At 38.9% G+C, this 18,068-nt stretch overlaps 1 protein-coding gene across 1 annotated transcript in view; it reads right to left on the bottom strand.

The window, feature by feature from the left end:
- LOC109397539 (probable G-protein coupled receptor CG31760) overlaps positions 1-18,068 on the bottom strand; it is a 128,817-nt gene that overhangs the window by 38,598 nt on the left and 72,151 nt on the right. The window contains exons 8-10 of the mRNA XM_029858815.2: positions 6,953-7,202; positions 6,587-6,849; positions 914-1,840 (exon numbers count right to left, since the gene is read on the bottom strand). Of these exons, the coding sequence (XP_029714675.2) occupies positions 1,771-1,840; positions 6,587-6,849; positions 6,953-7,202 (583 nt within the window). The 3' untranslated portion in view covers positions 914-1,770. The remainder of the gene's footprint in view (positions 1-913; positions 1,841-6,586; positions 6,850-6,952; positions 7,203-18,068) is intronic.

Here is an 18,068-nt window from a genome sequence, read left to right as displayed (position 1 = left end):
AAACCGCAACCTGGAATCGAACCAGGAACGTCAAGGTTGGCGAGTGCGTGCTTTACTCATTCGCCCATCGACGCTTCGGAAGTTGAAGTGTTTAGAAGCCAATAGAAGGTTTTGTTGTTTTTTTATCAATGGTGTTTCATAACACATCTTATGATTTTCATACGATGCTTCTTATGAGATTTTTCATACGACAAGTCTAATGGATTTCACTTTTTAATGTATGAAAAGCATACGAGAACTATGAAATGGTGAAAAAAAAATAAAAATAACTGATTCATAAGATCTAAACTATGAAAATCATACGAACAGTATCCTCAGTGTAGGAAAACCAGGGAGACCCTTCAGGAGGTTTTGATTTATTTTTTTAAATTTCATCATTTATTTCTCAATTGAATCAATGTCCTGGAGGACTTTATCAAGGTAATCTCGGATGAATTTAAAAAAAAATCAGATTCTCAATCATCTTTTAGTTTCCAGCGCTTTTCAAATTTGAAACAGTGCACCATAGGATAGGTACATCAATATTGGTACACCAAATCATATTTGCTGGTAATCAGCAAATCTGGCTGACACGGATATCTGATATGCTACGCTATTACTGAATCATCCAGCATTTTTGTCAGATGATCAGCTACGCTGTCCTGAAATTCAGGAAAATTTCGACGAACATTTAGCGTTTGGCTGATGTTTTGTGTACTGAAAGTCTTTGGTGTGCATGTAATATGGGGTGATACACAAATTATGTCACGCAAAAATCGACCTTTTTCAACCCCCCTCCCCCCTATGTCACACTTTTTGCATGGGACCTCAATAAATTTTGTAAGGGTTGTCACGCTCTGCAAAACCTCCCCTCCCCCCTAAAAGCGTGACGTAATTTGTGTACGGCCCCTATTATTCATGTTTATGAACTCACCTTTCAATCCAAAAACTAATTGCTCTGATATGCACATAAATCGAGTGGAATTGACGGCTTTTCAAATCCCATAACATTACTGAGGAAAATTCCTGCTTCCTCTATTTTCAGAACGCCAGTAATCTTTCCATCAACCAAAACATTTTAACGACCTCACACCCCAACACTGCCGCTACAGCACTGGTTTATCATCACCGATGGCGAAACAAAGAATCAACTTAAGACCTTGGGGTCACTCCGGCGGGTATGGCACACTGCCGCTATCAGACATAAACGGGGATTCTGCTGTCAACGCTTTTGCTTGGTGATTCATTGCTGCCGTTGGACATTGTTGGGGTAAGGGTAGGATTTGTGACGGAATTGGGCTCGCAGTCATCATCGGCGGCACTGGTGGCGGCGGCGGTCACCAGCGATGCCCTGGAAGAGCCAAACGACGGGCAATCGTCGGGCCCTACGGGTCCATCAATTACATGATTGTTGTTGATTCGATTATAATGCTGCTGTTCCTGTAGGTCGTCGTCCTTGTCGGAACGGGACGACGTTGTTTGTGCCGGGTGTTCCGTTTCGAATTGGTTATTATTACTGCTGGTACAGTTTGCGTTGTTGATAGTGCTGCTGATCTGACTTTGGGTACCGCCTAGGGGGCCATTTTCACGGCTGCGTTGGCGAAGATTGTAATTCATGTTGACGCTGTCGTTGTGGTTGGTGCTGTCAGTCGCTGTGTACGTTGGGGAAGATGATGAGGGAGTACCGCTGAGGGGTGATAATGCTTTACGGGAGGTGGTGCTGGGCGGTGGGGTTGTGATTATGACGACGACGGGTGCGGCTGAGCAATCTCGTCCACCTCGGTAGCCATGTCATACCCTTTCGGTTCCGTTAGACTGTTGCTGGGATTGATGCTGTTGCTGCTGGGTTGTTGATGAGTAGCTATACACAGAGGGGAGACATGCGGAAAGGAATCAAAACGGCACATTTTAGTGGGATTTAGACATGGAAATCGTGATTTATGGAGAGTGAGATTTGTTCAAGTTTTCATGGAGTGAGTTTATTATTCATTTTGATTTGGCAGAATATTTTCAGAGTTTTTCCGTCATGAATAAAATCATTAGTAGGAGTACTTGTAGTGATTCTATGAACTTTAAAATAATTATTTTTTATTCAGTATTGCTTGACGGTTACACAGCCACTTTTAAAACAGAGTTTTGGAGTCAATAAAAACAACTCGTGTTTTAAATCCAAAGACTGCATAGCCGTTAACTGATAGAGCTAATCTTACAGTCGCCTTTCAACAGCCACGTTTTTTTCACAATTCTGTAGTTAATTGCAATTTAGACCAACAGACGTGTACCCTATGACTCCTTTGTGAAACTGAAAGATATTCGATTTTGCTCCTTGTAAAAACGATTCATCTATCAAGGACCTAAATATTTCATTTATGGTAGTACTTGTTGAGTCGCACAATCTGAAAAACATGTTCACTTTGCTTCTTGTAGCCACCTTGATTTTGCCTGCCCGAGAACTTCTACACTACAGCTATAGTGGCACTGGCATTGTCCCTGATGATGTCCAATAGCTCTGCGATGTATGCCAGTAAGCGCAATGTTTTAGCTAGTCTCGGCTCGTCCTTACATAGTTATGGTGGCAATCAGCTCCACTTTTTCTATCGACTTGTCGTATACCACGAGGGTAATGTCATCGTCAAAGCCAACCAGCTCCACGTCCGACCCTTTGACATATTTTCACTCAAACAATACAGACACACACACACACTTCATTTGGAATACCGTGTTCGGTAAATTTTTGACAAAAATAGAACAGTTGTACACAGCTATACTGCATTGTTTACCTTTTACTCCAGATTTTGACAGTTGGTGTACTGAGCCTCAGTAAAATCGATAACCGAAGCTACTGAAATAGTTCTGCTGTTCTATTTTCGTCAAAAAATTGCTGAACAGGCAATTCAGGATTGAGTATGCAGATTACGCATGAGCGAAAAAAGGACAAAACCAATGCCGTCTTCCTATTACTCATGTATAACTGTGACTACCAATCACACATTGCACAGTCATCTTGATTAGTTTCCGACAACTCATTACACTGTCTAATCCAATATCTCATTACGCACTAATCCCGATCCGCTTCCAATAACTAATTGCGCGGTCACCCCGATCCGTTTTAAATGACTCGATACGCGGTCATCCCGATCCGCATCCAATAGTGCATTGCTCGGTCATCCTGATCCTCTTCCAATAATTCATTGCGCGGTCATCTCGATCTGTTTCCAACAACTCATTGCGTGGTCATCCCGATTCTCTTCACATAACTAATTGCGCGATCATCCCGATCCGCTCCGATAACTAATTGCGCGGTCATTCCAATTAATTTCGATCATTGCGCGGTCATTCCGATCCGCTTCAAATAATTTATTTCGCGTTCAACCCGATCCGTTTCCAATAATTCATTGCGTGGCCATCCCGATCCGCTTTAAATAATGCATTTCTCGGTCATCTGGATCCTCTTCCAATAACTCATTGTGGGGTCATCTCGATCCGTTTCCAATGACTCATTGCACGGTCATCTCCATCCTCTTCCAATAATTCGTTACGCGGTTATACCAATTAGAGATGAGAAAATTATTCAATTTTGAGAGTGAATCGCTACCGATTCACTCTCAAAAAAGATTCGGTTCTTTTGACCGATTCAGCAAAACTTTTCTGTAACTTGATGAAAAATGCCATTTTTCGATGTTAGCCGACTCCTTTTTTTATAAGTCCAGTTTTCTAGGAAATCAGCTCGCAAGGACGACTCATCCGTCGATGCAATAAATACAGGATATACAGATTTTCGTTTCTTCCACTAAAGAGTCGAATCACTAGAGCGAGCCGGCCATATACGAATGAAAAATGATTGATTGGCAAAGATTGCGATGTTTTGTGTCTAAACATCAATAAAGTGTGCAGTCAATCCAACTCTTTTCATCAAATTGTAGTACTCGTAATGAACTTCAGCGAATCGTAACTCTTTTGAAAAGAATCGTGGTTCACTCACTCAGTTTCGCGAATCGGTTCTTTGAGTCGACTCGCGAGTGAGTTACCCATGTCTAATACCAATCCCATTTAACAAATTATTGCGCAGTCATTCCGATCTGACCCGATAAGTCAGGCATGGTCATCTCGATACGCTTCCGATAACTCATTGCGTGGCCATCCTGATCCGCTCCCGATAACTACTACGCGGTCATTCCGATCCGCTTACAATACCCGATGAGGTCATCCCAATCCGCTTACAATAATTCATTGAGCGGTTATCCCGATCTGCTTTCAATAAATTATTGCGCGGTCATCTCGATCTGAGCCGATAACTCAGGCATGATCATTGCGAGCTCTATGTATTCTTCTCCTACTTCTTACGCAGGATGGGTGGAGCCCTTCGATTTCTAAGCACCACTAGCGATTCTATAACACTAGCTCGAATGTCACTAGCCCGAATGTCATCAGCCCGAATAACACAAGCCCGAATCGAAATCCATCTATCAGTATCTTGATAATAATAGAATACGAAAGAAAAGCGTATGTTCCAAAGAAGGAAAAACCTCTGCTGGATTTGAAAATTGATTACGGCGCTAATGATGGTGCTAATACGATTTGCGTCAATGAATCTTGAAAGAATAGCCGATAACTTAAAGAAGGAAAAATCTCTGATGAAATTGTTAATCAGTTTTTCCCAAAATACCTTATGCTACCATTCGGGCTAGTGTTACATTCGGGCTTGTGGCATTCGGGCTAGTGTCATTCGGGCTAGTGTTACAGAACCCCACCAGTAAACTAGTCCACTTCCATTCCTGGTTAGGGATCGTTTTTGCATTGTGGTGCAGCAAGCGCGGCTTACTGTTGCGACTATTTTATCTACCCATGGCCAATTGTCGCAGTGTAAGATCAACCACCTGTGAATATTGCGTAACTCACTGGATCAATCCGTTCTCCGCCATCTTATCAAACTACCGTAGAATCACTTGGCATAATACGGCACCACACAATGAAGACGACTTGCTCCGCCAAAGCTCCTCTCCTTAATGAGGCAGCTTCACACTAACGACGTCGTCACGGTGCTGACTGTCACTGATGCTTGCTAGGGGAAGGACACGCAAAGGGAATAACACTAAACTATATTCACACCCCATACCACCGATGGCCCTCAGTTGTTGGCGTTTTGGAACTACAGGTCAGACTCGATTATCTGGAGTCGGGTTCTGGCACTTCCCACATTAATATCTCGCAAACGGAATGATGTTAGAATCTGAAATTTTGACTGATCACTAATCACGCAAAAAAAAAGCATGGTAAAATCAAAAATATTTCAGGTAAACTCAAATAAATTGTCAATTTGTTTTGGCAACAAAAATAAAACTGTTTGGAGCAAATCGAACGTCACATTTGAAGCAAATCCAATCCATTTTTGAAACAAACATGCATCTTCTGACAGGTTATGTTAGAAACAAATGTATTTTTTTTTTGTTTTTTTGTGGCAGGTCGGCCCTACGGAAATATTTGTTTTCCAATTAAATTTACAAAGTCATTTCCTTCTCTAGGAAAACCCACTTTTCGCATGGCACTTTCAATGCCAACATCATGTAGATAACATACGCTCCCGAAATCAATGGGATTTCGTGGAAACTTAAGGTGAAACTTGAGGAAATCTTGTTTGGTGCTGCAGCTGGAACTTGAGAGTTTTGTTTATGTTCTCAACGGCGGAACGGGGGGCTCTTCAATGGGTATTGTAGAAAACAATATGCAATTGAGTTAGTTTTAAAAAATATTATTTTAGTTTTAAATATTTTATCAGTTTACCGAATAAACATGAATATTTTTGTTTCAAACGTACGAAATTTGTCTCCGTGATCAAGGTTGGTGTAACAAAATGTCAAAATTTCAGCTTTGTAGAGCATTCCGTTCTCCAGATATAGGTTTGAAAAGCATCAGAACCTCACTCCGGATAATCGAGTCCGACCTGTATTTACTTCAAGATAAATCAAGAAATATGCGTAACTGGACACCATAAAAAAATTACAAATATTAACTTAAGAAGCTACTTTCTCAAAACAGTTTTCCAAGTGTCAAGTACTTCTAGAGTAACATAAGTAATTACCTTCCTAGCTGGTGCAAAAAGAATCAAAATCGACAGCAGAAGCACTGAAATATCGATCAATGAAGTTCAATACCACAGTGTAGAGCTACGTGAAATGTGTCATAAGATTCAGATTCAGTTTGGAAACAAATTCGGATGGTTGAACCATCCAGAAGGAATAAACAACATGACACGGAAGCTCATAACGATAAGATATGCAGTAAGTCAGCAAACCAAGCCATACTCATCAATTCGTCGAGAAACTTTGCCATCTCTCGCTGAGGGTGAAATAAACCATGAAACTGAGCATAAAATATACTTTATGACTGGTGATGGGCTATAACCGTGCTCTGGTTTAGTACCTCCGCTGGGAGATGATAAATAGTTAAATTGTTTCGGTCAGAGCGTTTCGCATGAAAGGTTCCCGAAAACAGACGACAGTTGACAAGTAAACTATGCTTTAAAGTTGGCAAAAGATGAGACAGTTTAGATTATGATTCCCAATTCTGATGGAAACATTGCACTTGCTTAAGAAGCCCTAATACTCACCCAACGGAGTTGGCAGTGCCGGAGTAGCAGCTGTTGGTACCACTGTGGCCATCCTCGGTGATGCCGCTGGTCTCCTTGAGTGAGTCCTCCTTCGGATATTTGTGCTTGTGCGATGAGTGCAGCCCACTGCCTCCGATGCTCTTGCCGAGCGGGCTTTTCAGCGTGAAGTAGCCCCCCGGTTTGGGCTTCAGGTGCCGATTGTTCATCTCCATGTGAACAATCCTCATAAATTCAATTTGAGCAGCGAGTTTCTGAATTTCTTCCTTGGAAGAAAAAAAAAGAAGATGAACAAAACGAGAGGATTAATGTCAAGTTTGCGTGTTCCCGAGTTGGCTTTGTTTATATGTACATAGCTTGATGGCTTACCTTCAGTTCCTCGTTTTCCTGGTAGAGATCTGCGGTTTCCTCCGGAACCAATCCGATGCCGTTGAGCGAAAACGATGCGGTTATGCCTCGTTTCCGGGCCCGTTGGTCCCACTGGTCACCCTGGCCGCGCAATATTCGCAAAATTTTCGGTCCAAACACGAGCGCTATCGTCACGGATGTGCTGAGCTGTGTCCGGATGAAGCCCAGCAGATATTTTATATCGGGTCCGGCTTGTGGGAAGAAGAATAAACTGCCGGGTGCGTGGGGTGGAAGGGGGGAAAGAGGAAAGATTAACGGTTATTAGTTCACTGTGCCATTGCGTGCTGAAGGCCAGTTGGCAAACATTTTGTGGTTATTTCTAGCGAGGACGACCGGAGGCTTCTAAGTGGGTGTGATACATTTCAACTTGTGTTTGACCAGTTCGAAGAATGAACGACATGGATGAGCATTCAATATTTTTGTGCATATTTGTTTATTTGACTTTTAATCATATTTATGTACCCATAATTCCGGCTGCCTAGAAATCACTCGAAAACTGTTAAACTACAACAAAATTAATTCCGTGTTTTGAAGTAAGACTTTTCCCAGCTTTAATATTAATACATACGGGGGATAGTAAACAATAATTGAGACAGGTAAAGTTTCAACTTTTCAAAATATGTTCAACTAGCTGAAACTTTTCGAAAAGGGCATTTAATATTCTCGAATTTTTACTGTAAGTTTATCAACTAGGTGTGTATCAGTGGTCCAAATTTGGAATAGTTCGGGCTATTCTACACGAAGTAAGAAAGATTCTAGAAAAAAAGGTATAATTATCCGGTAGCCAAATTTGATCTGTTATATCTCCGGATTTAATGAACCGAATGCAATAACATTTTGATCATTAGTGACTTATATAAAGGGTGAGTCGTTAATTATTGTGCCACCATACCTTCAACTGATTCGCAAATTGTCTACAGTTAACGGAATGAAACCAAATTTTTACAGTAGTTTAGTATATGTATGTATTTCAACTTTTTGGTATAGGTTCAAATTTAGGATGCGTTTTAGTGAAATTCGCGACATTTTCAATTAACGCCCTCCATGTGGACATGTTCAGGCTCCACTTGAAACAAATAATTGAAGCTCTCTGGTTTGTTTATGTGCATCGTGCCTGGTTTTCACCCAGCTCCAAGCTTATGTTTCACTGACAACCGTTCCTGAAGCCTATTGACGAACATTAAGATGATCCGATAATGTAAAATCATTCATTGTTCCAAGGCGCGATACTATGATTTTTGATTTTAGGATGTGATTGTACAACACCTTTTTTAGAATTGGTAACTAAATTTATTCTATATCGACCGCAACCTCACTGATAACTTCTCAATTCATTATATGTAAACAATTGACTATAAGGAGAAACTGTGCAAAATTTGGTAGATTTTGGTGAAGTAGGAAAAAAGTTACGTTAGTTTGAAAATGGCACAATAATTATCGACTCACCCTTTAATGAACTTTGAAAAACGTTTGACTTAATTTGAAATTACTAGTAAGAAAAAAAAATATAGCGATTTCATTTATTCTATGGCTTTTTAATAAATTTATCTTTTTTTCATATGCATCCTATTTCTTTTTCAATTTTATGCCGGCCATTTGATTAATTAGAGGGAATTTAAATGAACTATAATAACCATCTCGAATTTTGAAACGATGATGAAGTTTTGGATTAATTGGTGTCATGATAGAAAAATAATCTAATCGTTATAATTTTCTTTAGTGTTGAGAATTTTAGGTTTAGTCAAAAGTTTTTAATAGCTCATTATACTAGTCATAAGTGACCCTAATTTTATTGCATTCGGTTTGTTGAATACGGAGATATCCCTTTCGTGACGGAGTGCAAAAAAGTGAAATCTCCATACAAATTGCTCAACTTTGGATCTCCAGAACTCTTAGATTTTCCAACAAACCAACAATTATTTTTCCTCATTTGAAAGAACTACTCTTTATCTTTCGATTTCTAGCTTTTATTGCCTTTATAAATCGGAAATAAAAACTATGCGATAGCTAAAACTTTTTCATGTTTTACGGTTTTTGTCCACTTTTTGTTTACCTTGTTGTGGTAAACCCCACAGGCAACGTAAACAAAAGATTATTTACACACATACAAGTACAAGTGATGGCAGAATTATGGAAACAGTTTACATCACTTAAAACAAAGTCTAAACAGATGAAAAAAATATGCAAACATGTTACTGCTCAACAGCACAATTGTGCTGGTTCGTCACGAAAGGGATATAACAGCTCAAAGTACACTGTGGTGCATAATTGATCGGACAAACGCCGATTTTCATACAAAATGGCGAAGTTTGAGATGATGTAACTATGGTTTGCGTTGATGGATTGAACTCAATTTTTGACACGGAACTACCAATATGCTGATTTTTACGTATACGAAGTACAAAATAATTTCGATCACAGGTTTGGGTGTGGCAAGGCGTTCAAAATGTGCAAAAGTGATCGGACAGCGGTATCCCTTTGATTTACATGTGTGCCGCTGTCCGATCACTTTTGCACATTATGAACGCCTTGCCACGCCCAAACCTGTGAACAAAAACATGTTGTACTTCGTACACGTAAAATTCAGCATATGAGTAGTTCTGTGTCAAAAATTGAGTTCAATCCATCAACGCAAAGCAAAGTTACAGCATCCCAAACTTGGCCAATTTGTATGAAAATCCGATCAATTATGCACCACAATGTATACGTAGAACAGTAAAATTAAAAATATAAATAAAAGTACACTAGAAAATTATTGGATCACAGTTTGTTTTTGAAAATTTTCACAATGAAACTATTGTGAAATTTATAAAAACGATATCCACCACGAAAGAAATTTGGAATGAATTTATATCATTCAAATTTTGTATCAAGAACATAACTGAAAACTCATCTGAAACTATCTCTTAGAATTTCAGTAAAGGTTTCTTCGAGAATTTCAACATATGATGAATCATTAAACATTTTAGGGGAACTTGTGAGCAGAGATGGCATGCCCCGTCCTCCTTAAAGTCTACGTAGTATATAAAAAATACACTACACCGTCTTCAACCGGAGTTTGTACAGACTGAACAAGCACTAACATTACTGCCCATAATCGCATAGTTGACGTAACCGCCATTGACAATGTCAGTACTCACAAGCTAATATATATCAAATGTGCATAATTGTGACCAGTTTTATTCAATAGAGCACAAGATCTAATCACTAGCTAGATACCAACATGAAAAAAATCATAAACTTTTCATTATTCATTGTTAAAATTTCAAAAATGTGTTGAAAACTACAGTGGCGCTTACGTCAACTATGCGATTATGGGCAGATTAGACAACGAACAACACACATAACACCCAGTGGCCCAGTGGAGAATTTTCCGTTCGATGAAAAGTTTTCACCGCCATCGAACCTACACTCGGAGGCTTACGAAACGCCTAAATGACTAACGCCTCTAGCCGCACGGCCACGAAGCCCACCGTATAGATGGTCCCCTATCAGTATTCGGTTAACCTTCGAGCAGTCGCGTCTTCAGCCACCCTCAGCGACACCACGCACACGCTGTGTACCACAAGCGAGATTTTTTCATGGTGCGCGACCGCTTCCGGGTTAATCTCGTTGACGTTAAGCCTGTTCAATGTTTCTCCCAGAAGCTCGTTTCAAGCTCATCTAAGAAAATTGAAAAAAAAACTACTCTTAAATTAGCCAGAATAAGAACTAGGTATTCAATCATAATAATATCATCAAAACTTGCATTTTGAAAACTCCCTTCAAACGCCCTGAAACCCCTAGGGGTCGTCCATATACCACGTGGACAGAACTTTCACGCTTTTTTACCCCCTCCCCCCTCCCCGTGGACAAGCGTGGACTTTTCATGAACCCCTACCCCCCTCCCCCAATGTCCACGTGGACATCCGAAAAAAAGTTTTTTTTTCATATTTCTAAAATAAATGGAAAAAGTGATTTTGAAAAAAAAATTTTTAAACATTGTTTTTCTTTCTTCGTAAAAAATGTCTTGAATATTATTGAAAACTTTATAAAATACAAATATTCTATAGCTTTACATATAATACAAACAAGTATCACAAACCTAGTAGTGTGGGTTCGATTCTTGCTCCAGTTGGTGAAAAATTTTCGTCCAACGGAAAATTCTTCATTGGGTGTTTTTCGTGTTATATCCATCGCCTAAGGTTAGGGCTGTCCATAAACTACGTAGACTCTGAGAGAGGGGGGGGGTCTGACTGAAGTCTACGCTCCATATAAATTAACATATTTTTGTATGGACAAAAGTCTACGAGGGGGAGGGAGGGGGGGCCTGAGAAGTCCAAAAATGAGTCTTTGTAGTTTATGGACAGCGCCTTCGTGATTGTTCAATGTTTAGACAGTACAGCTTCTGGTTGAAGGCGGTGTTTTTTAGAATGTTTGTTCAATGTATGATTGTCTGATTGTTTTGTCGAGATAAAGTAATTTTAAATCTTAGATTTTTGTTGAGATGAGATTATATTTCTTAGAGTCTTACAAAAAAAAACAAGATTTACAGCAACTAAATTGTATTGCTGAGGCGTAGACTTTAATATTCATTAGAAACATCTTAAAAATTAAAGGAACCTACAACAAAAAGTTTTTTAGATAAGCCTGCAAACCCATACATGTATATTGAAACTTTGAAGTAGTTTAAAAAATTGATATGAAACTTCAAAAAATTCATACAGAACTTTGATGAAAATTTTCTGACTGAAACACCAACATTTGCATGGTCTACACTCCAATTTAAATATCCAGAATATTCCTCGATGAAGAAAACTAAGCATTTAGAAATTCTGATAAGGGGCCATGCACAAATTACGTCACGCTTCTAGGGGGGAGGGGGGTTTTTGAATAACGTGACGACTCATACAAAAAATTTTGAAGTCTGAAGTGTGTCATAGGGGGAAGGGGGGGGGGGGTGAAAATGGTCGATTTTTGCGTGACATAATTTGTATATCACCCCTAATTTAAAACAAATTAGTCTGTGAATCAATACCATGATTTTTTTTTTACTTGAAGAAGTAATTTACAACTAAAAGACAATGTATAATAAAATAAAATGTATGAAAGAACTGTTGAAGAGAATCTAATCAATAATGCGACATAATTTGTTTCGTTTGTAGATTCCCCCTCCCCCCTCTCCGTGGACAAGCGTGGACTTTTCGCTAACCCGCTCCCCCCTCCAAGCTGTCCACGTGGTATATGGACGGCTTCTAATCTCCCAGAAAACTCTAGAAAGTCTCTAAAGCTCTTTAGAACCCTCTGAAACCCATACAAATGCCTTCAGGTATCAGTAGGTCGGCTCTAGAGGCACGTTCTCCTACAAATGCCTTACAACGCCTCTGAAATCACCCTGAACCTCTGAAACTTCAGTAACAATCCCCTTACAATATCCTGAAACTATCAGAAACCCCTTGAAACTCCCTGCTAAAAATCCAAGTCTAATTTCTACTTTCTACTTCCCACAATCGTTACCTGTTCTGTGGTGGAGTTGGATAACGTACCCTGCCTAGTGAATTTTGGAAGACCTGGGTTCAAACTCCACCAGAACTACGTAGATTTTTTTTTCGCATATTTTATTCTAAATTTATTCATTTTTTAACACAAATTGTGTTCAGGTGTTGAACTTCAGGATGACGTATGTTCAAAACGATGTACTCTTTAGATGAAATATGAACTTTTTTTCGTAATTGAAAGCAACAATTCGTTATTGATTCTGAATAACGCTCAAGGATTGTGAGTAGTGCATGAATTCAAAAATATGTCAATTATTGTGATAGATCCTACCACATGAAGATGCACAAACAAGTTGTGGGATAGTAAACAATAATTGAGACAGGTAAAGTTTCAACTTTTCAAAATATGTTCAACTAGCTGAAACTTTTCGAAAAGGGCATTTAATATTCTCGATTTTTTACTGTAAGTTTATCAACTAGGTGTGTATCAGTGGTCCAAATTTGGAATAGATCGGGCTATTCTACACGAAGTAAGAAAGATTCTAGAAAAAAAGGTATAATTATCCGGTAGCCAAATTTGATCTGTTATATCTCCGGATTTAATGAACCGAATGCAATAACATTTTGATCATTAGTGACTAATATAATGAACTTTGAAAAACGTTTGACTTAATTTGAAATTACTAATAAGAAAAAAAAAAGTTATAGCGATTCCATTTATTCTATGGCTTTTTAATAAATTTATCTTTTTTCATATGCATCCCATTTCTTTTTCAATTTTATGCCGGCCATTTGGTTGCTCTTCTTTAAAACATAAATATATTCAAGCCAGGGTTCCTGATTTCCACTTTTCATCTTCTTCCACATTCGAAGACAGTCATCAGCGAACGGTTTTCGTTTTAGTTCGTGTGTATTCTTGTCAGCGACGACAGCAAACTCCGGCGAACGGTGGGAAGCCACACTTGGAAATTACTCATTCGTCCACATTCGCATCGCAAGCGAATGCGATTCGTGAGTGATGCGATTGATATTGTGCACAGGGCTGGAATTCTCATCAAAGTGTAAAAACGCAATGAGCCACTGACTGCGCGCATTCAATACAAACGAATGTGCTGCGTACGGATGCTCATTCTCACGGATCTTTTGCTCTTTGAGGCGCACTGCGTTTTGGCGCAGTGCGTAATGTATCTGTTTCACGCAAAGAGTAAAGGACACATGATGCACGCATACTCATTGCGCTGCTCATTGCGCAGTTGGTATAACAGAAATCACAGATAAACGAACGTAACACTGACGAAAATGTCTTTCTATATATCTCAGGATCCTGATAACTTACAGAGTTGGTGTTTTCGGTATAATTATTAGGCTGGTCAAGGACCTACTGGTAATGGGTAGTTTGATTCGGAATTCTTCCATTAGGCGGCGCTAGTGATCGAACAAATTTTATATTTCATATATCTCAGGACTCTGATCACTTAGAAAGATGGTGTCTTCGGCATTGTTGTTTGGTAGGACAAGGGCTTACAGTTCATGGACAATTTGTTTCGCAATTTTGCCACTAGGCGGCGCTAGTTACACATTTGCAATGTCATGCAAATGATTGATTTTTTTTCATTTAGTATTCAACATGCTGTAATTTTGTTTTCTTTAAACATATTCAAGTCAAGTCAAATGTTTTACAAAGACCAATATGTTAGCTGTAAATGTGCAAAATTTCATTTCATTCGGTTCACTAAACTCTGAAATATAGCAGTTTATTGAAAAATACTCAAATATGAATCATTTTATTAAAATCGCTCTAACTTCATGTAAAACTATCCAATCAAGCCCAAATTTGTACCATTTAGAGCTAACTAGTTGTGCAATAAGCGATAAAAATTTGAGAATTTTTGGTGCACTTAATAAAAAGTTACAGCTTGCTGAATATTTTTGCGATAAATAATTAAAGTTGCATGCTTCTACTCATTTTTAACTAGCGTCACCTAGTGGTAGAATATTGAAATAATTTATCAATCAACGGAAAGGCCTTAACCAACCAAACAACATTGCCGAAGACACCATCTTTCTAAGTGATCAGAGTCCTGAGATATATGGAATATAAAATTTGCTTGATCGCTATCGCCACCTAGTGGAGGTATTTATAACCAACCGGCATATCGCTAGCAAGACCTTAACTATTCTAACAACTTTGTCAAACACACTAACTATCTAAGTAATCATGGTGCTGAGATATACGGTATGAAACTTTCACAAGTGTCACATCTTGTTGTCTGTGATTTCTGTTATGTCAGAGACAAACAGACGTAATACTGAGAGTTTTTTTTATACCAAATATCTCATGATCGTGATAACTTCGAGAGTTGATGTCTTCGGAAAAAATATTTGGCTGGTTAAGAACTTACCAATTATGATTCGTTTGATTTAAAATACCTCCACTAGGCGGCGCTACAGAGCAAACAAAATTTATATTATATATATTTCAGGATTCTGATCACTTAGAAAGATGGTGTCTTCGGCAATGTTGTTTGGTTGGTTAAGGCCTTTCAGCTGATTGGTAAATTGTTTCAATATTCTGCCAGTAGATGGCGCTAGTTATCATTTAGAAGAAGCATTCAACTTTCAATAATTATCGCAAAAATATTCAGCAAGCTGTAACTTTCTATAGAGTGCACCAAAAATTCTCAAATTTTTATCGCTTATTGCACAACTAGTTAGCTCTGAATGTTACAAATTTGGAATTGATTGGATGATTTTACATGAAGTTAGAGCGATTCTAATTAAATGATTCATATTTGAGTATTTTTCATTAAACTGCTGTATCTCAGAATTTATTGAACCGAATGAAATAAAATTTTGCATATTTACGGCTAACATATTGGTCTTTGTAAAACATTTGACTTGACTTGAATATGTTCAAAGAAAACAAAATTACAGCATGTTGAATACTTAATGATAAAAATCAATCATTTTTATGATCTTGCAAATGTGTAACTAGCGCCGCCTAGTGACGGAGTTTCGAAACATGTGATCCATTTACTTTGAGCCCTTGACTTACCAAACAACATTGCCGAAGACACCAACTTTCTAAGTGATCAGAGTCTTGAGATATATGAAATATAAAATATGTTTGACGTCTAGCACCACCTAGTGGTAGAGTAGTGAATCAAACGATCCATAACTTTTAGGCCCTTGATCAGCCTAACAACTTTACCGAAAACATCAATTCTCAAAGTAATCAGGATCTTGACAAATATAGGAAGCAAATTTTGACAGTGTTACGTCTGTTTGTCTCTGATTTCACTTCGTTTCGCCTCACTCATTGTCAATTTACTTTCACACTCTTTCACAGTGAGCAGAACAAATAACGCAGTGTGTAATGGCAAACTGCTCTCTGCGTGTGAGTTTGCTCTCTGCGTTCTTTTCATTTCTCATTGCGTAGCCACCTGCTCTTTGCGCTTTGCGTTTAGAAACTGCGCATTGCGCGCAGTGAGTGAGGAAATGCCAGCCCTGAGTGCATACGAATTTTTGATGTTTTCGAATTATTTTCTTTGCTAATCTAGCATTTCAACAACAATACAGTAAAAATGTATGCATTACATGCAGAAATTCTCTTCTACTTATGATAATAGCCGCTTCGATCGCTCACCAGCATTCTTCACCATTCGCCATTCATTCATTCGCTTGCGATCCAAACTGCGACGAATGGCAACGAATATTCATGTCAAGCAGATGGCTCATCGCTTCCCACTGGTGATGGGGTTGCGTGTTTGATCACGACGATCCGTTTGCTGCATCTTTGTCGATTCGCTTCAGCAAAGAGGAGTGAATATGAATGGAGTGAGGCGAATATACCGATCCTTGATTCAAGCCAATTAGAGGGAATTTAAATGAACTATAATAACCATCTCGAATTTTGAAACGATGATAAAGTTTTGGATTAATTGGTGTCATAATAGAAAAATAATCTAATCGTTATAACTTTCTTAAGTGTTGAGAATTTTAAGTTTAGTCAAAAGTTTTCAATAGCAATATCAGTCATAACTTATCCAAATTTCATTGCATTCGGTAAGTTGAATCCGGAGATATAACAGCTCAAAGTTAACTATAGGATAATTATACCTTTTTCAAGAATATTTCTAACTTCGTGTAGAAAATCCCGATCTTTTCTAAATTTGGACCACTGATACAGAACTACTGGATGAACTTGCAGTAAAAATTTGATATTATAAAATTTGAGAATATTTGATGCCCTTTTCGAAAAGTTAGAGCTAATTGAACATTTTTTGAAAACTGAAAATTTTATCTGTCCTATTTATTTTGACTATCCCCTATACGTACACTGTGGTGCATAATTGATAGGACAAACGCTGATTTTCATACAAAATGGCGAAGTTTGAGATGATGTAACTATGGTTTGCGTTGATGGATTGTACTCAATTTTTTGACACAGAACTAACAATATGCTGATTTTTACGTATACGAAGTACAAAATGTTGGTTCACAGGTTTGGGTGTGGCAAAGCGTTCATAATGTGCAAAAGTGATCGGACAGCGGTATCCCTTTGATTGATATGTGTGCCGCTGTCCGATCACTTTTGCACATTATGAACGCCTTGCCACGCCCAAACCTGTGAACAAAAACATGTTGTACTTCGTATACGTAAAATACAGCATATGAGTAGTTCTGTGTCAAAACAGGTGATCCATTAGTGATCCAACGAACGGCTTTTTGTTTTGTTCCATCAGCAGAACTGCTGCTGCCGTTATTGCATGGGGTGGCGGGAGGCATCACCACCCCCAGAAACAGCAGCAGCCAAGGCAGCAGCTACATACAGTGCTGCTAACAAAACAAAACAAAAAGCCGTTCGTTGGATCACTAATCGGTAATAAATCAATAACTTTTTCCACAAGCATCCAATTGTTTTGCGGTCTTCGAAGGAAAGTTTCATAATTGATTAATCTACAAGAAGCGTTGATCGATTTGTATTAAGGAGACAAGGGGCGACCTTTGGGATTTTTTATCTGAAAGTGTAACTTTTCCCATATTTAGTAAATCCTATGAAAACTTTGAACCGCTTGCGCTAAATTATAGGTTCATCGATGGCGCTGAAATTTTGCACAGTTCATATGGGACCTAAATGGAATCCAAAAAGTCGACTGGAGCGAGAATTCGATGTTTGTCCCATACTACTGTACACCCGCCTGAAACGCGAAGCTGTAAAGGTTGGACTGGTGGTGAATGCCTCAAACAAAGTAAATGCTGGTAGGCAGAAGCGATCACCACCGGATCCGTCTGGGTAGTAATGTTACGATAGACGGGGATACTTTCGAGGTGGTGGAGGAAATCTACTACCTCGAATCCTTACTGATGCCTAACAACAACGTGAGCCGTGAAATTCGGAGGCGCATCATCAGCGGAAGTCACCCACGCACCAAATGCACCATGTACAAAACGCTAAGAAGACCGGTGGTCCTCTACGGGCACGAGACATGGACCATGCTCGAGGAGGACCAGCAAGCACTCGGAGTTTTTGAGCGACGCGTGCTAAGGACGATCTTTGGCGGCGTGATGGAGAACGGTGTGTGGCGGAGAAGGATGAA

The sequence above is a fragment of the Aedes albopictus genome, chromosome 2, assembly GCF_035046485.1.
Source record: "Aedes albopictus strain Foshan chromosome 2, AalbF5, whole genome shotgun sequence".
In the NCBI taxonomy this organism is placed as follows: Eukaryota; Metazoa; Arthropoda; class Insecta; order Diptera; family Culicidae; genus Aedes; species Aedes albopictus.
The sequence above is the reverse complement of the archived record's forward strand: the minus strand, read 5'-3'. Positions and strand labels throughout refer to the sequence as shown.